Raw genomic sequence first — 23,343 nt, 5'->3', positions numbered from 1 at the left:
TTGGATATTCAAAAATATGTTGACTAATCATAGTTTGTCAATCTTGACTTTTTATTTCTTAAACTTTACTTTTTTGAGAAGTTTTGACTTTTTGGGGGAAAAGTGGCTTTTTGAAACAGTTGGCTAATTTGTTGATTGGAAAATAATAGTAGTGCTATATACTATATTATAAAGCACGGGGAAGGATTTTTGTGGTTTGTGTTCTTGCTTTGTGAATGATTTTGGGATAGACAATATTAGTATTATATTCACATGAAGAGGAAGGTTGATGGTATACGACGCGCACGTGAACTAGTGTGAGGTGTGACGAGAGTAGCAGCGACAAGAAAGTATTAACGATGGAGTCTAAGATAAAGAGTAAAAGGACTTTGGCCAAGACTGACTATATGTAACATTATCAAACAAAGAGAGAAGCAGACCATGAAAGAGTGTAAACTGTCTCAAAAGCAAAAAAAAAAAAATAATAAATAAAATAGCAGGATGATTTAAAAAACCTTGCTTGTAAAATCGTTATACCACCCTTACATTTTTCTTGATGTTCTTCAAATTTATGATCAATTAATTTCTAATTTGATGTTTTTAAATGTAGTTGGTAAGTCTAGGTGCATGGTTACCTTATCTATGCCAAGAAAGAAATGAAGGTAAATACAAGACTTTCAGGAAGGTTGGTCAAGCTTTTAGATACAATAGTACTTTATTACTTGTTTCATAGGTATTAGAAGTTTTACATTGTTTTCTTTTTCATAGATCAAAAAGATTAAGGTAATGGGAAACATTAAGAGCGAATGAGATTTGGGGGTAAATATATTAAAGTATTTTTTTTGAGTTGGTAGAAGTTGTAAAAAGAGAATTTTCGACTTTTTTTGTTGAATTTTGTATAAATATGTGTATGCAATTTTTTATGAGTGTCAATTCAATCCATGTTTTAATAAATAGCAATTTATATTTTTAATTACTTGATTTTGTTCTTAATCGTAATATAAAATTAGATTTAGTCACACAACAATACAAGCAGTTTTACTATATGTCTATTTAATTCGAGGGTTGATGAGTGTGTAAATTGAATGGTCCTATGGATATGTGATTATAGTAAGTAACAAGTATACAAATACCTCACGGACTAGATCATGTTATCATATTTAAAAGACTAGCAAATCTAATCTAGTGTATGTAATTGTTTAAAACATAAAATCTTATGAAAAGTATATCAAGGTGAGATTGACATGTTCATTCAATAATAAATTGAACCGGCAAATAGGATTTCTATTCTATAAGCCATCCATCCTCAACTAACAAAAGGCCTCACTTCTCTCACACACACACACTTCCACATCATCATCATCCATTTCACGATCCTCCTACAACAAAGAAAGAAAGAAAGAAATGGAGTCTCTACTCCAATCACACCCCACTTTCACCCCCAAATCACCCTTCAGTAAGCCATTCGCGTTTTCGTTTGGTAAACAGAGGACTTGTAATGTGAAACTGAGGGCGTTAAACAAGAGTTCGCAAGATGGGTCTTCTTCTGTTGAAGGTGTAAGGAAGGATAGTGTCTTATTGGGTGCTGAGAAAGATGAGTCTGTTGGCTTTCATTTCATTCCTCAACCTCAATCTCAATCTCAATCTCAATCTCAATCGGGTATGTATGTATGTATGTATGTATGTATGCGGTCAGATTTTTATGGAAATTATTGAATTTTGTGTTTTCTTTGCACATTTTTGGATCAGGATCGTCTTGGCTCGTTTACAAACGATCTAAACATGATTGCAAATTATGTATTAAACAACAACTTCCTTTACAAACTTATCTAGGTGTAATTTTATTATATTCGATGCTTGAAATCCAGGTGGCACCAAAGTTAGCAACTCTCCTGATAAACAACTGATTGTGGATGATGAGTTGGCAGACAAAAGACCTACAACATTGTTTTTGCTACTTCTGAAGCATCACCATACTCCAAAACCGGAGGCTTAGGAGACGTTTGTGGCTCTTTGCCAATTGCACTTGCAGCGCGTGGCCATCGGGTAATGGTTGTTACACCTAGATATTTGACTGGTGGACCCTCGGATAACAAGTTTGCAGCTGCGCTTGACCTTGATTGTAGAATTAAGGTGTCTTGTTCTGGAGGGGTACATGAGGTGGCGTTTTTTCACGAGTATAGAGCCGGTGTTGATTGGGTAAGAAGGTGGTTACTTAAGTTGTTAAATGTTAATCCCTAGTTTGTGCTAGGATAGGCAATACTTGGGGGCCAAAATGGTCAAAACACAGTCAATTTGGGTTTTCTTTTTTTTTTTTTTTAATTGGTCAACATGGGTCGGGTTGGTTGACATGTGAACACTTTTTTGTCCATTTACTTTGATTACTATTAACAATTAAAGTATATAATATGGCTACATATTTGTACAATCAAAACAATAATATATTAATTTGGGATTAAACTGCGATGTTGTAAGCATTTAGATGTTTAATACTTTGGACTCATGCATCTTCATTGTAATTGGTTTAATATTCTTGATGTTACAAATAGTTATTTTCAATAAAACTGATACATTTAATATTAAATTTAAATATATTGGTTATTAACTTATCATGAAACTCGGATAAAGACGAATATTATAGCGCAGATTTTCAAAATGTCCTGTTTTGACCCTTGATTTTGTAACATTTTATAATCTTATAAAAATAAAAATTTGTTATGGTATTTTCAGGTGTTTGTAGACCACCCGGCTTTCCACCGACCTGGAAATCCATACGGTGACACTTATGGGGCATTTGGTGATAACCAGGTACTAGTTATGGAAATAATAGTTCATTTACTTCAATATAATATTTAATTTAATAAATAATAATGCTCATTTCGTTTTGGAGCAGTTTCGGTTCACCTTACTTTCTCATGCAGCATGTGAGGCTCCTTTAGTGATTCCTTTGGGAGGGTTTACATATGGTCAAAATTGTTTGTTCCTTGCCAATGACTGGCACGCGGGTCTCGTTCCAGTGTATGCCACTAACTCACTAAACTTTGTATGATGATATAATATAATTTGACAGTTTTGTTGGTCATTTTGTAATACGTGCAGTCTGACCTGTGTTTTATGGTTTAGTCTATTGGCAGCAAAGTATCGTCCGTATGGAGTTTATAAGGATGCTAGGAGTATTGTTGTCATACACAATCTTGCACACCAGGTATAATTTTATGGTATAACTTAAAATAAATAAATGATGATGTGAAAAGGTTATTTATGTTTGAAAGAATGTTGGAACAAGAAAAATGTCTATAATGGGTGTCTATTACCCTTTTGCCCGTTTCTCCGAACCTAATGTGGTTTGTAGTAACTGTATAAAGTTGATTCATGAAATATAAATAATAAAGGTAATCCAGCCGACTTGCTTAGGTTTGAGCGGGTCGGTCAGTTTCAGTGGTTTATAAATTATATGCACCTCTGTTAAAGTTGTTAGAATCTTATTTAGTTAAATATGTAACTCATCATCAACGGATCTTGAATTCATTGTTACTCTTGTTGATAAGTTGAATCTTTTAGTAGTCGATGCATAAAAGTTAGAAAGACACTAAATAACAGTAACACACAATTATATAGTTGGGCAGACATAAAAAACAGAAACACACAATTAGAAAGACATAAATTTTCAGTAAAACAAGCTTTGTTTAATTATTACTATTATAACACCATGACATCTTAAATATAATGTATTAATTAACAACTTAATGCATTCCAATAAATATACCAATGAGACATTTGTCGATCAACTTTTAAAATAAAAAGTGATATATTTTGAATTTGAATCACATGTAAGTAATATGATGTTTTAAAGAGATACCTCTATATATTTACAAGTGTTTTATTTGCATCTTGTTTTATCTTTACAAATATTGCAGGGTGTTGAGCCTGCATCAACTTACAGCAATTTTGGATTGCCCCCGGAGTGGTATGGAGCTTTGGGGTGGATATTTCCTACATGGGCAAGAACACATGCTCTTGACACCGGTGAAGCTGTTAATGTTCTAAAGGGTGCAATTGTTACTGCTGACCGGATATTGACCGTTAGTCAGGTAATCAAAAAGATTAAACTACCCTCTTCCATGAAACTTTGTGATTCTCACAGTTTTGAAGTTTTCTACTTATAAAAGTAAATGTAATAGGATTTTTATGTGTTTATTATTATGATCAGGGCTATTCTTGGGAAATCACAACTCCAGAAGGCGGAAACGGTATAGACGAGCTTCTTGGTAGTCGAAAAGCTGTTTTAAACGGTATGCAATTTGCAGTCCGTATATAATAATTTCTTTATAATAGTTAACATGATATTTTATGTATGGTGTATCAATCAATCAATCAATCATACCCAATGAAGTCCCACCAACAGCCAAGCTATAGGTAGGGTCTGGGGAGGGTGGGATGTAAGCACACCGTACCTTTATCCAAAAGGATAAAGAGGTGGCTTCCAGAGAGACCCTCAGCTCTAAAAAACATATGTATGAAGCAATACAAAAGAAATCAAAGTTCAACAGTAATAATAATAATAAAAATAATAATAATAATAATAATGATAATAAATATAATAATAATAATAATAATAATATATGGAAAGAATATACTAATACTATATATATGGGAAGAATAATACTAATAATAATACTAATACTAATACTATATATGTGGCCAAAATAAGGTAAATAGAAGCCCTAAGGAACCCTAAGGAATTCCTTTATTCCTAAAAATCCTTAACTTTAATTCTACTTCTCCATGGATTCCTATCCTCAACCATGTCCTCGGAAAGGTTTAAGCCTATCAAATCATGCTTAATCCTCTCATCCCACGTCAATTTAGGTCGTCCTCTACCCCTCCTCCCTTCTATAGTAATGTTTTATACGGATCTAACAGGATTCGTCGGCTGTCTTCTCTTCACATGTCCAAACCATCTCAATCTCCACTCTCTTATCTTGTCTGCTATGTTCGCCACCCCTAATCTCTCTCGAAACACAACGTTTCTTATGCGGTCTAACCTTGTGTGCCCACACATCCAACGTAGCATTCTCATTTCTGCTACCTCCATCTCATCTCCACTCTCTTATCTTGTCTGCTATGTTCGCCACCCCTAATCTCTCTCGAAACACAACGTTTCTTATGCGGTCTAACCTTGTGTGCCCACACATCCAACGTAGCATTCTCATTTCTGCTACCTCCATCTCATCTCCACTCTCTTATCTTGTCTGCTATGTATGGTGTAAAAAATGTATATAAATTTGTTTAAGTTAGGGTTTAACTTCGAGGCTCAATAATATCGATTTCCTTTTTTGTTTAAATTGCTTCATTACAATCATTTTACTATATGTCATGCAGGGATTACAAATGGCATTGATGTAAATGAATGGAATCCATTTTTAGATGAGCATATCCCTTCTCATTACTCTTTGGATGACCTTTCAGGGAAGGTTGTTATTGTTCTTTTTTTTTTTTTTTTTTTTTTCTGTTATAGAAATAACCGCATGGAAATAGAGTATGTGGTAAAATGCTCCGGGTGGTTTCGATAATGGGTTAAAACGGGTTCAGGTCAAAAGGGTTAGTTTTAGGTGCCGTTGAAACAGGTCCTGTCTAGGGCTGCCCAAATATCTCGCAGCTGCCCGAAATCGGCTCATTTTTAAATGAATGAACCAAGCCCGAGCGGCCGAGCCAAGGTAAGCTTCAATCGTTGGCTCGCTTGTTAGGCTTGTTTAGCTGGCTTATTGGCTCGCTTTGTTTAAATTAAAGCCCAAATGTTAATATATATAAATTATAACCCAAATTTTATTATATGTAAATTATAAGTATGTGTAGTTTATTCATTTCATTTATATCATTAATTGTAATAGTATAAGATTATTATTTTCTTCATTGAACGAGTTTCGATGTGCCATGTGTCGAGCTCAAACTCAACATTTCAGCTCGTTAAAATAAACAAGCTGAGCCCAAGCCCAACCAGTCAGGTTGGCCCAAAACACTGAAACCAAACCAGCTCGTTAAGATAACCTGGATTAGATCGGCTCGGCTCATTTTATCTTAATGAGCTAAAATGTTGAGGTGGCCGAGTCAGGCTGGCCCAAAACACTTATTGTCTGAAAGTTTCTTTTTGGTGAATCATTAGCATGTCAAATGACAAATATACATTAATATCATCTAAGTAAAATATAATATCTTTAATAAAATGATTTAGAAGGTTTTATGCATTAGGAACACGTTGGTTGGCTTTCGACAACCCATTTGACCCGTTTCTTTCCAAAGCCAATTGTTAAAAATTTTGCACATTTGAACCAGTAAGGAAATAGTTTAACACGAATCTAGCCATTCATAAGTATATGATATGCAGATTGAATGCAAGATTGCTGAAGAGGTAGGTCCCAGCAGGGCTCAGTTGGTCCCGCATGACTCACCTTGAACAGGGATGTCTGCGCAAAGACCATCTACTCCCGCAGGACCCACCATGCTCAGAGAAGCCTACGCGCAGTATGCAAGCTGCATACGCAGGGAAAAGCCTCCCAATGGTAAAGTAACCCGCCTGTTCCCGCAGTTGCGGATACAAGCCATCAGGGAAGGCTACCCGCACAGCATAGCTACACGCATAAGGCTTAACACTTACAAATATTCAGTGTCACCTGAAAGAATGAGCAAAGGCGGGAGGGGGAAAACTCCCGCCAAAATGGGCCAGTCCGTATGATGGAGGATCTTTTGCGTGATACCTGACGAGGTAAAGACAAAAGATCTGACCAAGAATGCGACAGCTCACTGACAGCAGCGTGGCAGACAGCACGCCACAGCACTGTGACCAATAGCCGCCGCCTGCCCACCAACTCCTGCCAGACCACGTGCCTAGCCTGCAGTTGGTAGAAGACGAAGAGTGCACGGCACGCCTGCTCTGTGTCAGCCGCTACCTATCCACCACTCACAGGTAGGGCACGTGCATAGGTTACAGTTGGTAGCGTGTTGGGCCGGCTAAACCCCTTGGAAACCCACCTTCGGCTATAAAAGACAGCAAATGGTATTATCATTTCATCATCTACTATCTCGTATAACTTACTTGATAACTGCTCTAATAGTATTCATATACTTTTATATTCAAAGAGCAATATAGACTGATTCTCACGCCGGAGGGTGGTCACAAGGAGGAACCCCCCCCCTTCCCAGTGACGAGCTTACGGTGTCTGTTTTGCAGGTTCCCTGAAGTACAACTTACTCTGCTGGACCTAACCTTCGTGGGAAACATTACTTAGCCCCCAGATTACCTATAATCTGCCCGGGGTCACTTAGTGTTTCTTCATTGGCGCCATCCGTGCATAAAGCTAGAACTACATCTTTCTCCAGTTTTTCAAAACTTCCAAGATGACTAGAGAAATTCCGGTAACCACAACCCCAGCCACTGGGGTAAACACCGGCAACACAATGTTTACAAACACTACCCCAGCCACCCAAGCTGGGGCAAGTGAAGTACATTTTACGAACACTACCCCAGTCACTCATGTAGGGGCAAGTGGAGTAAATATTCCACTGGGATTCACTGATACCCAGCTGGAAAAACGAACTCGAGCCCCTCGCCAAACACTTGATCAAGTGAAGGCATGGGCCGAGGCACGTCAACGAGAATTTCAGGCTGAGTTGGACGAACGCTTGCGTTCAGTCCAACAAGCTGAGGAATTCGGTAGTACTCGCCAGCACCTCAACATGAGTAGTGAGTACGAGCACTCGGACGACGAGAGGGAAGACTCTGACACCGACGCGAACCCTCGCCATAAGGCGAAAGGGAAGCGTAAGGAAACGGATCCCCAGCCAAAAAGGAATTTTGGGGAAGCATTCCAACCAGTCACGGAAAAAAGCTCGCGTGACTTCTCCAAGGCCTTTAGACCTACTGCCACAAACGCAGGAAGGTCAAAATTTGCAAGGGACATTGCAGAAGCAATCGCCCCGAGGAGTGCCAAACAAATGTCCAACATTGGCACATACGATGGTCTATCCGACCCAGATGACCATCTGAACAGGTTCATTGCGGGGGCAACCGTCAGTAACTGGACGGAACCCACGTGGTGCTACATGTTCCAGATGACTCTGGTAGGAGCAGCCAGGGCATGGTTCGACCGTTTACCGGTCCACCACATTTATGACTGGGCAGACTTCCAGAACAAGTTCAGTCAACAGTTTAGTCAACAGAGGAAGCACACTGAGGAGCAGTGGACGATCCTCAACTGTGTGAGAGAAGAGGATGAATCCTTACTGGACTTCATCACCCGCTTCAACTCCAAGAAGCTGAGTCTGGGCAACATCAGCGAAGACCTCGTTCGCGCCGCTTTCATTCAGGGCGCTGAGTACCCAGAACTTATCCGCACTCTGACGGGTAAAGACGGCATGCCATCCACATGGGATGCCATAATGACGGCAGCCAAGCGCTTCGCCGAAACGGAGAAACAGCTGGGAAGAGATCTCCCCCAGAATACAAACCTCTACACACAGAGGACAAGGGAGAACAATGTGAGAACCGCCCGGCTAAACAAAAAGAGGCGGCAAGGTATTTGGCAGTCAAGGATAAACTTTGACACCCCCTCAAGCTCTCGCCCTCTGGTTGGCGGAAGGGACAACACGCACCCTTCGAACCGGAAAAACCGTTGGACGCCACTCACCAAGAGCGTCACGGAGATATTTGCCACGGAAAAACTGCCATGGCCAAAAGCCCCAGCGATCCGACAGAAACCCAATGCGGATCAGAGCAAGTCTTGTGACTTCCATGGGACAAAGGGCCATAGCACTGAGGAGTGCACATCCTTGAGGGACATCGTCGAGACATTCGTCAAGGATGGGAGGCTCGCACACCTCGTGGCATCTATCAAGAAGGGAGGAAGGAACGACAACAGGTACAGGGGTAACGGACGAAAGCCCGTCGACATCAGCATCAACATGGTCCATGGTAAGGTCAGAGGAAGAAAGAGACCGATAACCGAACCATGCGCATGGAAGGAAGCAGAAGTGCGCTTCCCGCGAGTGCCGGGAGGCCCAAACAAAGAAGGCCCCATTATCATTAAAAGCCAGCTGGGGCACTACATCACCTCCCGCACCCTCGTTGACAATGGCGCATCGTCGACAGTGATGTACAGGCAGTTCTTCGACAAGCTCGATGATGAAGACAAGGAACGCCTGGAGACGGTCTACGCTTCAATGGAAGGGTTTGACGGCAGCATGAACACTCCCTTGGGCATCCTATCTTTCCCCGTCACTCTCACCGATGGGAATTATTCACGCACAGAGGATGTGGATTTTGTTGTGATGAAAAAACCACATCATACGTATGACATCCTATTCGGGAGAGACGGGATGGCAAGATTCAACGCCGTGGTATCCTCAGTCCACGGCATGATGGGATGGCCAACAACTGAAGGCGTAGCGATGATCACGGGCATTCCCCAGGTATGCATCGCATCTGTCTCCTCTAAACCCAAACCGAAGATGGCCAAACAAACCATCACTGAACCTGAACAGTGGGCATTCAATGGGAAATATCCCGATCAGGCCGTTACCATTGGCCCGACAATTGTTGATCCAACACGCACCTTACTCAAGCGCTTACTGCAGCGAAACGCAGACATCTTCGCGTGGACACCAGCCGACATGACTGGTGTACCCCGGGGAAAGGCAGAGCATAAGCTCAAATGCGATCCGGCCGTTACGCCGATCGTACAAAAGCGCAGAGTAATGGGGCCCGAGCAAACCAACGCGTGCAGAACCCAAGTCAAGGAACTCCTTGATGCGGGCATCGTGCGCGTCAGCAAATATCAAACATGGGTTGCAAATCCCGTAATGGTACCGAAGAATAACAAACAATGGCGCATGTGCATAGATTTCAAAGATTTGAATAAAGCATGCCCCAAAGATTGTTATCCGTTGCCAGAAATTGATCTCAAGGTGGATTCGGTGGCACCATTTCGCCTTAAATGCTTCTTGGATGCGTATAAGGGGTACCATCAAATCCACATGGCTGTAGATGACCAGGACAAAACCGCCTTTCGGACGCCCGATGGCACATTTTGTTATAAAATGATGCCGTTCGGACTTAAGAACGCGGGGTCCACGTACCAACGACTAATGGACAAAGAGTTTCACGCCCAAATTGGGAGAAACTTGGAAGTCTATATGGATGATTTGGTCATCAAAAGCCCCGAGCCAGAGGCGATGTTGAAAGACATTGAGGAAACTTTCAACACGCTCAGAAAGATAAACATGAAGCTCAACCCGAGCAAGTGTTCATTTGGGGTGGAAGAAGGGAAGTTCTTAGGAGTCATTATTACTAAAGATGGCTTCAGAGCGAACCCTGAAAAGGTCGAAGCCATTGTCAAAATGGAATCACCTACCACCATAAAACAGGCTCAAACACTTAATGGACGACTAGTCGCGCTTAACCGCTTTTTGGCAAACCATGCGGATAGGTCGTTCCCTTTTGTGTCAACGCTAAGAAATTGTTTAAAGAAAACGCACTTCCGCTGGACACCAGAAGCGGAAGCAGCTTTTCAGGAGATTCGATCACGCCTGATCGAACTCCCAACACTCACAGCACCACAAGCGGGGGAGGAGTTAATCCTATACCTCTCCGCAACAGATAGAGCAACCGGGGCAGTCCTGCTTGTAGAACGAAAAGGCATCCAGATGCCAATCTATTATGTTAGCCGCGTGCTGGCAGACGCGGAAACCCGGTACTCTACCCTGGAAAAACTGGTCTTGGCACTTATACACGCTTCACGCAGGTTGAGACGATATTTCCAGGGTCACCCAATCACTATTCTCACCAACTTCAAACTCTCAAATGTTCTAGGCAAACCCGAGTTATCGGGACGTCTAGCCAAATGGGCAATTGAATTGGGAGAATATGCGATTCAATACAAGCCGAGACCAGCCATTAAAGGTCAGGTCCTGGCTGATTTTATTGCAGAAATCCCCGCTTCACGGGAGAAAGAGTGCCAGGAGGAGGTTCAACCCTCCCCAGCACACGAAATCGATGAAGTCTGGCGACTCTACACTGATGGAGCAGCTAGTAACGAGGGTTCAGGCGCAGGGTTAAAATTAACAAATCCAGCAGGCCAGGAATATACTTATGCTATTCGGCTGGATTTTCCAAGTACGAATAACGAAGCTGAATATGAAGCATTCCTGGCCGGATTGAGGATTGCGCGAAAGATGGGTGTAAAAAATTTGGAAGCCCACGTAGATTCCATGCTAGTGGCAAACCAAATAAACGGGACGTACACGGCTGTGAACGACACAATGGCCCTGTACCTTGCCCAAGCCAAAGCCATCATGCGCGATTTTAATGATTGCAAAGTGATACACGTCAAGCGCAGCGAAAACAAATCTGCGGATGCGTTAAGCAAGCTTGCATCACTGGCCTTCACCCACTTGGGAAAGGACATCCGCGTGGAACTCCTCGAAACACCATCAGTCCCGCACAAGGAAATTTGTGTCATCCAAACCGGTACAGAAACATGGATGACCCCAATAATAAAATACCTTGAAGCAGGAACGTTACCAGAGTCGAAGTCACAGGCAAGAAAACTACGCTGTAAAGCACTGAATTATCAGCTGGTCAATGACACCCTTTACAGACGTAACTTTCTTGGCCCATTGTTAAGATGCGTGGACAACCAAGATGCTGACTACCTCCTAAGGGAGGTTCACGAAGGCATCTGTGGAGTACACGCAGGCCCCCGCGCTGTGGTAGCCAAGCTAAACAATGCGGGATACTTCTGGCCGGGGATGCATATGGACGCGTTGGCATACATCAGAAAATGCAGATCTTGCCAGCTTTACGCACCCAACACGCATCGCCCGAAAAATGAACTTGTTCCTGTCACTTCCTCGTGGCCATTTCAGAAGTGGGCCATTGACGTGACAGGCCCATTTCCAACAGCAGCTGGGAATGTTCAGTTCCTAGTGGTAGCCATTGACTACTTCACCAAATGGATAGAAGCGAAACCTTTAGCCCAAACAACCGCAAAGCATATCAAAAAATTTATTTGGGAATTTATTATTTGTCGTTTTGGACTTCCACAGAATTTGGTAAGCGACAATGGCACCAACTTTGCTGACAAGAAGCTACAGCAGTGGCTGAAAGAACTTCAAATCACCCACACCTTTACCTCAGTGGCACACCCGCAAGGTAACGGTGAGGTGGAAAGAGCAAATAAGAGCATCGTCGAAGGCATAAAGAGAAGACTCTTGGAACATAGATCCGGTTGGGTGGACGAGCTTCCGCACGTCCTTTGGGCAAACAGAACGCTGAAGAAGACCAGTACGGGAGAAACCCCGTTCAGTCTCACTTATGGCACTGAAGCCATGATCCCAGTCGAAATCGGTTTACCCTCACCAAGGGTCTTAATCCAACCAGAAGACAATGATGCGGAAAGACGGTTAGACCTTATGCTAACCGAAGAGCGCAGAGACTTAGCCGCCGTGCGTGAAGAAAACTACAAACGACAAATGCAAAAATACTACAACACGCGGGTAAAACTCTGCAACTTCAAGGAAGGAGACTACATACTGCGTAACAACGAGGCTTCGAACCAACAACGCCCAGGAAAGTTGGCCCCGATTTGGGAAGGGCCATACATTATCAAAGAAGTTCTGGGAAAAGGCGCGTACCGGCTCGAAAGGCTCGATGGCACTCCCATCCCTAGAACATGGAATGGAGCTCAATTACGCAAATGTTATATGTAGATCAATTCCAACTTGTAAAGAAAAGGCCTAGAGCCACTTCTAATGGAAATGATTCTCCTTTCATGATGTATTAATAGCTTGTAACCTATGAACTTCCCTTACGGGAAGAAGTAGTTGCGTGTGGAAGGCGGCAATACCCGCATAAACACAACGCCAAAATGTTAAAAAGTTCTAAGGAAAACCTACACGCAGGTCAGATGTAGGTAAAGTTTAGCCATCCTTGTAAGTGCAAGTGACGGTCTTACCCGCACAATCACGAACAAGGAAGCCAAACTTAACTTACCGTCTACCACGTTAAAAGGTTAACTTATGAACACTTAAAAAAGGACAAGAAAAACCTACACGCAGGTCAGATATAGGTCTAAAGTTAAAGCCATCCTACTAAGTGCAAGTGACGGTTACACCCGCACAATCACGAAAGAGGAAGCGAAAACTTTAGTCCATTATCAACCACGTTCAAAGGTTTAACTTAATGCCTTAGAAATTTCGAAAAGGAAAACCTACACGCAGGTCAGATAGAGGGTAAAGATTAGCCATCCTACCAAGTGCAAGTGACGGTTTTACCCGCACAATCACGAAGGAGGAGGCGAAACTTTAACCCATCATCAACCACGTTCAAAGGTTCTTATTCTAAACACTTGGGAAATTGCTAATTTAAACTAAGTATGCAAGTCATAAGTTTATAAAGCAAGGAACCCAAGGAAGGAAATAACAATCTTATACGCAAAGGAAATAACAATCAATTACAAGAATGGCTGGGTAACTACCCGCCTAAAAGAAATCTATACAAGGCTGTCTATCCTAGCAGTGGGAAGGGATCTTCAGGATCAGGCTTCAGGGCCACCTCCGCTTGGACCAGCACCGTCAGAGCGCGGCTGCCCAAGGAAAGCCTTAAGGATGTTTAGCCCATCATCAGCAGCAGCAGCTTCATTCACCTTCTCCACCACTGGATGCGGGAAGGCAGCGTACTGATTCACAGCTTGGTCATAAGCAGCTTCAGTATTAACATTGAATAAAGGGAAGTTGGAGGGCGGAAAGCCTCTCTCAGCAAACCCTAGACCAAGCAGGAAGCCAGTCTTCTGCCCATCCTCATGAGAAGCGTTGAGGGCTGCGCTCATTGCATCGTCGTAAGAGGTCTCTGAAAGGACCCGACGCACAACCTACAAAAGAAAATTACAAGTTAGAACATTTTCTAATTACGAGCGGAAAGCGTAAAGAAAAATATAAAGATACCTCAGGCAACGCTTCTCGAAGCAGCCATTGGAGGGTAGCTTGACTTTCTTTGTAAGCACGTTCGGCTCCGCTTTTATCAAGGTTGGCAAGTTGAACTTCCTTGGCGGCAGCTTCTTCGACGCTTTTGAGTTTCCTTTCAGTACGGTCAAGCATCCCCCTCTGGTCAAGGATCTCCTGCAGCTTCTTGGCATCTTCCATTGCCAAGGCGTCATGAGCATGCTGAAGAGCCTTTAATTTGCATTTAAGCTGCTCATTCTCTTCGCGAAGTGGCTCAGCAACAGCTTCAGCCTTGGCAGCCCTCTCAGTTGAGTTTCGCGCAGTCTCCTTGGCCAGCCGAAGCTGTTCATTCACAGCTTGGGCAGCCTTGGAGCGGGCCTCGAGTCGCGCCTGGACTTCAACCTCGAGGGCCTTGAATGCCTTCTCCTTCTCGGCTGCGGCAGCGGCCAACTGCCGGTTCTCCTCCCGAAGAGCCCGCGCTTCAGATACATCTTTGGCGCGAGCTGCTTTTAACTTGTCGTTTTCACGACAAAGCAGCTCGACGCGGGGCTGCGTTCGGGCCTGGAGAACCCGAAGCTCATTGGTTAGCCTACCCTCTTGGTAGCTAGCCATGGCTTCCCCCAACGCACCATGAGGAGCAGCGTGGCGAGCCCAGTCCACGCACTCCACAGGGGTGCGAAGGGTTGTTCCTCGGCGTATGTTCCATCTTGGAACATACACTTCATTGGAATCCGACACTGCAAAAGAAACAAAGGCAGTTAGGAAAAGATGACAAAGATATACAAAGAAAAAAGAACCCTACGTACCTGTAGGGTCAATAACAGGCCGATAGCCGCCAAACCCATCACCTGAACCTAAAGGAAATCCATCCAACAGGTCAGGCAGACGGGAAGGTGGCGTAGATCGGCGGGAAGCCCGGCGCGTACCTGATGGTCCGGCCGTCGGTGCCGGTGGCGCAGGTATAGTGGCAGCCGCCGTGGTAGCCATTGTTGGCGCCGTCTCCTCAGCAACAGTAACCGCCGGCTCCGTGAAAGATGCTGTAAAAATTGCACTCACGGCCGGCGGAGACACCTTCTCAGCTGGAACAGCCTCAGGAAGGCTGGAACCAGCGGAAGCAAGCGTAGACGCCTGGGTCGACGCCTCGGGAAGGCTGACCGAGCCTACCGTCATTGGCGGGGGAATACTTACTCCAACTCCACCCTGGAATGCGTCAACATCCACACCTGCACAAGCAAAAGTGTTAGAAAAATTTATTTGAAACAAATCTAGACAAGAATTATGGGGGTACTTACGGGGTTTCTTGAGCTTGAACGCACGGACGAGCGGGGGCGAACCCGATGGAGCCGGCCTCTTGACACCGGTAACCGTCGTCGTCGCTGCCTCCCCGGAGGTAACACCTGCAGCCTCCGGAGCGGTGGTCTCCTCACCACCGGGCTTCCCCGCCACCTCTGCATTATCTGACTCCGAGTCAGATAAGACTACCGGGTCGGCCGTAGAGGCCACCTTCTCCTTGCCTCTCCCGACGGCAGCCTTTTTCTTCCGCACCAGTGGAGGACCTTCTGCGGATTCCTCAGAAGAAGAAATGTCATGAACTCCAGCAGCAGGCACAGCATTGAGAGGTTCAGGGTAGAAGATAGGCTTACCTGGCCGTCGGTGGCTCAGGATCTCTTGGCCTGGCGGGTAAACCTCCACGAACCGACCCGCAGTCTGCTCTAAGATGGGCAACTCGTTCTCATCCAGAGCACGAGTACCCATCCGCGCAGGACCATCTTCCTCCCGCGGATTCAGGAGCGACTGAAGATCGTTACCCTCTGAAATCAACAAGAAAGTTAGAAAAAATCGTAGTCAGCAAAAAAGAAACAAGACATACCATAAGGGGTAGAGTTCGAACCATATTCAAGGACGATCGGAACCTTATCCGCATTCGCTGCCTTCCACACCCGGCTCATCCCCAGCATCACCATCGCCGACTCCGGAAAACGGAAAACCGGGGACTGGACCCGGGATATCTTCGCGAACCATTCCGCCTCCTCGTAGTTGATGGCGGGAAGGTTCGGAAGCGGCTGGCCATTCTTGAACTTCATGGCAATGGGGATGGCTCGAGCGGATATAAAGAAGAACTCTCTTCTCCATGAGCGAAGACTCCGCTCGGTGGTACAAATCTTTAAACCCTTGATACGGGTTGTAAGAGTGTACCACCCTTGGATGCACCTCCAAGTATAGAAGGTCATCAGGCGGTCAACAAGGGGCTCAAGGCCCAGTATCCGGCACACCCACTCAAAGTGCCGGACCTTGGCAATGGCCATGGGGTGCACCTCTGTCAGGTGCACACCGTGCCTCTCTAGGACACGGTACACAAACTTTGTCAACGGAAACCTAAGGTTCCCGTAGACAAAGAATGCAGCATAAACCCCGATCTTGCCACTAGGGGCATCGTACACAGTATGGTGGGGCTCAGGAAACTCAGGCTCGAGAGACTCGAGCATGAACTTCCTGACGATATACTGGTACAACTCGACAGGAAGATAACACTGGCATTCGCCAGCAGTCTTCTGATCATCAGCATCGTGAGAAGACATGGTGGAAGAAAGAAGAGATTTCAGAGCAATGCTTTACTGAAAAAGAGAAATTCGCCGGAAATTACTGGAGAAGAAGAGATGAAAGTGGAAAGTGTGAATTGCAAATAACCTTCTCCCCCTTTATATAGCAATCGCAATTAATGCGATGAATTTAATACGGAAGAGAGAGAAATCAAAGGTGCAATGAAACTATGACGCGTGGCAAAAGCAAACTGGCAACAGCTGTCAAAAAGGACGTGTGCCAGAGATTTCGCGGCTACGCGCCCGAAATCCCGTGCCCACGCGCCTGAAAAAGCAACTGGAATGACCACATAATGTCATGTCGCCATAACTTCTGGCACGTCCTGACACAGTCAGAAGAAACCGTCGCACGACGTTTGAGGTATTGGGTTGTTATCCATCCAACTCTTCAAATTTCAAAATTTAAAAATTTGAAGACTAAGGTTCAAAAAAGTAAGCGGGAAAATACCCCTTACCTTGGCAAACAAGTAACCATAAGCCGGGTGTGGGTACAGTGTAAAGGCAAAACCCTTCACATACCTAACACCCGCAGGGAATTGAAGCCAAAATATTTGGCAACCAAGTAACCATAAGACGGGTGCGGGTACAGTGTAAAGGCAAAACCCTTCACATACCTAGCACCCGCAGGGAATGGACGCCAGGAATACCTTGGAAGTAAAGTAACCGTAAGACGGACGCAGGTACAGTGTAAAGGCAAAACCCTTCACATACCTAGCACCCGCTGAGAATTGAAACCAGGAAGGATCTTCTGGGCAATGCTTGTGAAAACGGAAGTAATATCCCCGCATTGCGGGAACATCGAGTACTACGTTGTTTGAGGCTCCAAGATGGAATTGGTGGTTTAAACATAATTGATCACTATGTTCAAAAACTACCAGAACCACAGGGAGAATCCGCACAACTAAGACTCAATGCTCCTGACTTGCGAGGAGGTTACAGACCTACCCGCATCATACCCAAAGACCAAGCAGGAAACTCGGGAATTTCTGCAAGTGACAAGGACTTCCGCGGGAAGAACCCCCATGGAAAACCTTACAAAAACCCCTTTTCAAAACCCTTTGCTTAAGTCCAAAAATTCACCTCACTTTATTAGACATTCGTGAGAAGAACATTGGACTGGGGGGACTTGAAGAGGTAGGTCCCAGCAGGGCTCAGTTGGTCCCGCATGACTCACCTTGAACAGGGATGTCTGCGCAAAGACCATCTACTCCCGCAGGACCCACCATGCTCAGAGAAGCCTACGCGCAGTATGCAAGCTGCATACGCAGGGAAAAGCCTCCCAATGGTAAAGTAACCCGCCTGTTCCCGCAGTTGCGGATACAAGCCATCAGGGAAGGCTACCCGCACAGCATAGCTACACGCATAAGGCTTAACACTTACAAATATTCAGTGTCACCTGAAAGAATGAGCAAAGGCGGGAGGGGGAAAACTCCCGCCAAAATGGGCCAGTCCGTATGATGGAGGATCTTTTGCGTGATACCTGACGAGGTAAAGACAAAAGATCTGACCAAGAATGCGACAGCTCACTGACAGCAGCGTGGCAGACAGCACGCCACAGCACTGTGACCAATAGCCGCCGCCTGCCCACCAACTCCTGCCAGACCACGTGCCTAGCCTGCAGTTGGTAGAAGACGAAGAGTGCACGGCACGCCTGCTCTGTGTCAGCCGCTACCTATCCACCACTCACAGGTAGGGCACGTGCATAGGTTACAGTTGGTAGCGTGTTGGGCCGGCTAAACCCCTTGGAAACCCACCTTCGGCTATAAAAGACAGCAAATGGTATTATCATTTCATCATCTACTATCTCGTATAACTTACTTGATAACTGCTCTAATAGTATTCATATACTTTTATATTCAAAGAGCAATATAGACTGATTCTCACGCCGGAGGGTGGTCACAAGGAGGAACCCCCCCCCTTCCCAGTGACGAGCTTACGGTGTCTGTTTTGCAGGTTCCCTGAAGTACAACTTACTCTGCTGGACCTAACCTTCGTGGGAAACATTACTTAGCCCCCAGATTACCTATAATCTGCCCGGGGTCACTTAGTGTTTCTTCATTTGCTCTACAAAGGGAATTAGGTCTACCCGTTCGGCCTGATGTTCCATTGGTAAGATATATAATAAAACATAAATAACTGAAATTAACATTCTTAACAGATAGGGTTTATTGGGAGATTGGACTACCAGAAAGGTATCGACATTATTCTATCGGGAACGCCAGATTTGTTACAAGATGATGTTCAATTTGTAAGTAACTTGCTTAACAAGCAACATCTGGTTAACAATTAGACGTATGAAACTTTCCAGTTATTAAAGTTTAATTGTTACAGATAATGCTTGGGTCGGGAGAAAAACAATACGAAGACTGGATGAGAGCCACCGAAGCAACGTTTAAAGATAACTTTCGTGGATGGGTTGGATTCAATGTTCCCATATAACACCGAATAACCGCAGGGTGCGTTACACTCATTTATTTTAATATATAATATAAGAAAAGCATTCGTTGGTGTAAAAGAGACTGGAATTAATATATACAGGAAAGTAACCAGAAACCCTTAGGCCTGGGAATGAATTGAAAGTTCAGTGAACCGTTCAGCAGGAAGTTCGTTTATTTAATAAACTAACGAACCCGCACAGAAATTGTGCTCATTTAGTTAAACGAGCTAACATGAACACAAGTTTTATAAGATTCAATTATCATCCAATTTTATGACTTTTTAGGCTCAACAAATTGATGTTCACGTTTACTTTTAATTGGTGTTCGCTCGGGTATGTTTGTTCATCTGTTTTTAGTTACATTCGTTTGTTTGTCTTCATTTACGTTTATCAACCATTCGTTTATACTTTTAACAAACAAACATAAACCGTTACAAGCACACTCATTTTTTTTATCGAATGAACACGGAGAAGACCCTGTTCGTTTAGATGTTCTTGTTTGATAATTTGTCCAGTTAAAGTTAAACAAACAAGCACGAACATGTCCCGTTTGTGTTTTTTAGGTTCGTTTGCAAACCATAGACCCTAGATAAACCTGCCTTGGGCCTGCGGGCCACATACTAAAAATCACCCTAGTAATAACACTAATAACTGTAATTAACATAGAGGATACAATTAAGCTCATGCGATAACATTTACTCGATTTGTGCAGATGTGATATTTTGTTAATGCCCTCAAGATTCGAGCCGTGTGGTTTAAATCAGTTGTATGCAATGAGATATGGAACCGTACCAGTGGTACACAGAACCAGAGGACTTGGAGTGAGTTAAAATTAATATTATTTAGTGTTGTCTAATGTTGTTTTTTAAAGATCATGACTAAGTATTATTTGGTTGTATATAGGACACAGTGAAAACTTTTAATCCATTTGCAGATGAAGGAAAAGGTGAAGGTACCGGGTATGTATTCAGTCAAAACAGCTAAAATGTAGGATAAAACATGTTTTATGAAATTAGAAATATGTTACATTAAATTTGTATTTTTGTTTTAACAGGTTGGCGTTCAAACCTTTGACAAGAGAAAGCATGTTGGATGTAAGTTATATTTAACTCCAAATAATATGTTAGATGTCTTTTTTAAGTTCTACTGAGTCAGTTGATTAACTTTAGCCGAACACGAACATGAACATATAATCGAACAAATTTTTTTGTTCATGTTCGGTCGATAAGAATATGTGCGTGTTCGTTGAAACTTAAGTGAACAGTTCACGAACGCAAACAAACTTAAACGGGCATGATTAAATAAACGTAACGAACACAAATGAACATAATTGACCTAACATGTTTCATTCACGAATACAAACTCTAGTGGATGATCATTATGATTTATTTTTCTCAATAAAAAATAAACCAAATAAGTAAATACGCGCCCGCGCACACACAAACACAAACAACATGATGGTGGTAACTAACTACCATAGTATATGAAGCTAAATAGCTAATAATATAAAATGGTGGACGTCACAGGCGCTACGGGTTGCTATAAAGACATACAGGAAGCACAGGAGTTCTTGGCTAGGTTTGATGAAGAGAGGAATGGAAAGGGATTACTCATGGGACAACGCTGCAGTTCAGTATGAACAAGTTTTCAAATGGGCTTTCATTGATCCTCCTTATGTCACCTAATTGACTTAAAAATCAATCCAACAACACATGGGTTTACAAGAAACAGTGGCAGTTGGTCAACTACAAGGATCTGATCTGTACTGGCATTTGGAGCTGGTTGGTTGGGTGGAACCCACAGGCTATTGGAATGCAAGCTATTCAAGTTAGTAGGTGCATTACAGACAGATATCTTGAGCGTGTTATATAAATTTAAGTTTAATATACATTTTTGAGGAATATACAGAGTTTTCTTACATATTGAAAATCTAATTATTCTTAATTTTTTATGACTAACATCTTAGAGTGTGTTCATTTAGGTCTGTAAAAAATATACAAATCATTTCGAGACTTCTTAACTTATACAACGTGTTTATTTGTGTCTACCCAAATTATACATTATGAGAAGTGATAGTTAATTGATACGTGAAACTTGTTCAGTCAGCCGAGCTCAGTTAAAGAAGGGATTTACAGCTATCAGAAAAAGAAGCAGAGTTCAGGTGAGTTTCTAGCCCCATTTATGTGTTATGTTTTCGGGGCTGTGTGCATACTCAATATGTTTGTTAATACACTTATCCTAAGAGATAAGTGTATGCCTTATGTGGATAATGTGAAATATATGAATGATTGCTTGATGGTACGTGAACGATCTTCGGATATTGCACGTACTGTCAGGTTGTAGCGCTAAGAATAAGGTAAGTATGTTATGTACGTTTATGTGTATGAACATGATAGAGATAATAGAAGAAAGAAATGATAACGTATGGTTGTATGGTTACGAAGAGGGTATCGAGCCCTAGTAATACTCGAGGAATGTAGGGCGTAATGCTCTTTATAACGTAAGATATGAAAGTAAGTTAATACAAAAGGAAGTAAGAAAGTATGGAAGTAAGAAAGTATGAACGAAAGGATATAATTTTATGTGTATGCCGTGTATGGTATATGTGATCGATACGATTGATTGCTTGACGGTACGTGAGCGATCTTCGGATATTGCACGTATCGTCAAGGGAAGTTACTAGCTCCTTACATGGATATATATAGAGTTCCTTACATGGAAAGTATAATGTTCCTTTTATGGAAAGTAAAATGTTCCTTTTATGGAAAGTATAGTGTTCCTTTTATGGAAAGTATAGGGTTCCTTCTATGGAAAGTATAGGGTTCCTTCTATGGAAAGTATACAGAGTGTTGTATAGGGTTCCTTCTATGGAAAGTATAGGGTTCCTTCTATGGAAAGTATACGGTTCCTTCTATGGATAGTAAAGTGTTCCTTCTATGGAAAGTATACAGAGTGTTCCTCCTATGGAAATTCTATATAGTATGGTAATGGTAAAGGTTCTTTTAATAGATATTACGTGATGATCCTCCTATGGATATTTATACGAGGTTAAGGTAGAAATATGTGTCTTCGGATACGTTAAGAAATATATGAGAATAAAATTGTATGTTGCCTGATTAACTAGAACTCACTCAGCGTAGCTGACTTTTAGTATGCACGCAGGTGAGCTGATTATAGAGTTAGCATGAGGATGACACACGGCATGGATTGAACGGCTGGCATCTGAAGAAAAAAGTAAAGATGTTTTAAATATAAAGTTTTGTGTTATGGTATCAAAGAAAAGATTTAATGTTTTGTAACAAATGATTGATGTTTTATATTCCGCGAAAAGTTTTAATAAACTCGGATTTGAAGAACTGTGTTTATGAGTAAATCCGATGCTAAAGTAAGGTCACCGGGTTCGGGGCCTTACATTTGGAATTAAAATCGAAAGACGTGAATTTTTATTAAAACCCTAATTTTTTCGATTTTATGTATTCATGTTTTGTTAAGAAAATTGGTTATAATTGTTAAAATTCATATTAAAACTGTAATATAATCAAAATTTGTTAATAATATGTTTAAGATTTCGATTATAGAGGAAACCGACTAAAGATTCTTCGAAAATGTTTTTCATGTTCATCATAAATTCGAAGAATCGTCCTTATTTTGGATCAATCATTAGAATAAAATTTATTTTATCCAACTTTGATTGATTTTTTTTTTTAAAATTTCAAACATAATATAGTTTATCAATAAAAAAATTTTAAAATCTTGGATAATTATAATTAAATCATTTAAATTAGAAAACAAGATAATCCATTAAAATTCGAATTTCATCTTTATCATAACTTAGTATATGGGATTTTAAAATAATTTATGAGTTAAAAATAGTTTATGGGTTAAGGATTTAAAAATATATTTTGGTTTTTTTCTTAAATTGTTTTGGTTTACCAAAATCCTGAAAACCTTGTAAAACCTGAAAACTCTCATATTGCCGAAAACCCACTAAATGTAGGGCTCACTAAAATTCCCGAGAACTTATAATTCCCAAGAACTCAAAACTCTCGATAACTAATTTCCCGAGAACTCTAATTTTCCCATAAACTGTTCTTAATTAAATATTTTGTAAACAATTAATCTTATAAAATTTTACAAAACATAAAAAGCTTAAATTGAGTGAATTTTGATATATCACTTCTGCCCAGAGGTGATGTGTTACATTTACCATATCATTTAGGGATTACTCTATATAATAGTAACCAAGTTTTGAAACTGTTCCAATCAGGTCACTAAAGTATCATATGTTTTCTAATCATAGATATTTTACATATATTGTAGGTTATGTATGTTTTT

The 23,343-nt window shown here is 42.2% G+C and overlaps 2 protein-coding genes across 2 annotated transcripts; both read left to right on the top strand.

Moving 5' to 3' along the window:
- The first annotated feature begins 1,383 nt into the window (after window positions 1-1,383).
- On the top strand, window positions 1,384-19,010 carry LOC143602717 (soluble starch synthase 1, chloroplastic/amyloplastic-like). Its single transcript, XM_077079737.1, has 11 exons — window positions 1,384-1,577; window positions 1,908-2,178; window positions 2,710-2,787; window positions 2,873-2,997; window positions 3,103-3,184; window positions 3,897-4,070; window positions 4,190-4,271; window positions 5,362-5,453; window positions 6,365-6,388; window positions 18,730-18,819; window positions 18,903-19,010. Exons 1-11 carry the CDS (start codon window positions 1,384-1,386, stop codon window positions 19,008-19,010), a joined length of 1,320 nt encoding a protein of 439 aa, XP_076935852.1.
- Window positions 18,631-20,866, top strand: LOC143602716 (soluble starch synthase 1, chloroplastic/amyloplastic-like). The gene is made up of 7 exons (XM_077079736.1): window positions 18,631-18,680; window positions 18,730-18,819; window positions 18,903-19,027; window positions 19,721-19,829; window positions 19,912-19,967; window positions 20,063-20,102; window positions 20,535-20,866. Exons 4-7 carry the CDS (start codon window positions 19,737-19,739, stop codon window positions 20,691-20,693), a joined length of 348 nt encoding a protein of 115 aa, XP_076935851.1. The 5' UTR covers window positions 18,631-18,680; window positions 18,730-18,819; window positions 18,903-19,027; window positions 19,721-19,736; the 3' UTR covers window positions 20,694-20,866.
- The last annotated feature ends 2,477 nt before the right edge of the window (window positions 20,867-23,343 follow it).

The sequence above is a fragment of the Bidens hawaiensis genome, unplaced genomic scaffold, assembly GCF_021521415.1.
Source record: "Bidens hawaiensis isolate Kalapana, Puna unplaced genomic scaffold, B.hawaiensis_p1.1 tig00059459_1, whole genome shotgun sequence".
NCBI lineage: Eukaryota > Viridiplantae > Streptophyta > Magnoliopsida > Asterales > Asteraceae > Bidens > Bidens hawaiensis.
The sequence above is the reverse complement of the archived record's forward strand: the minus strand, read 5'-3'. Positions and strand labels throughout refer to the sequence as shown.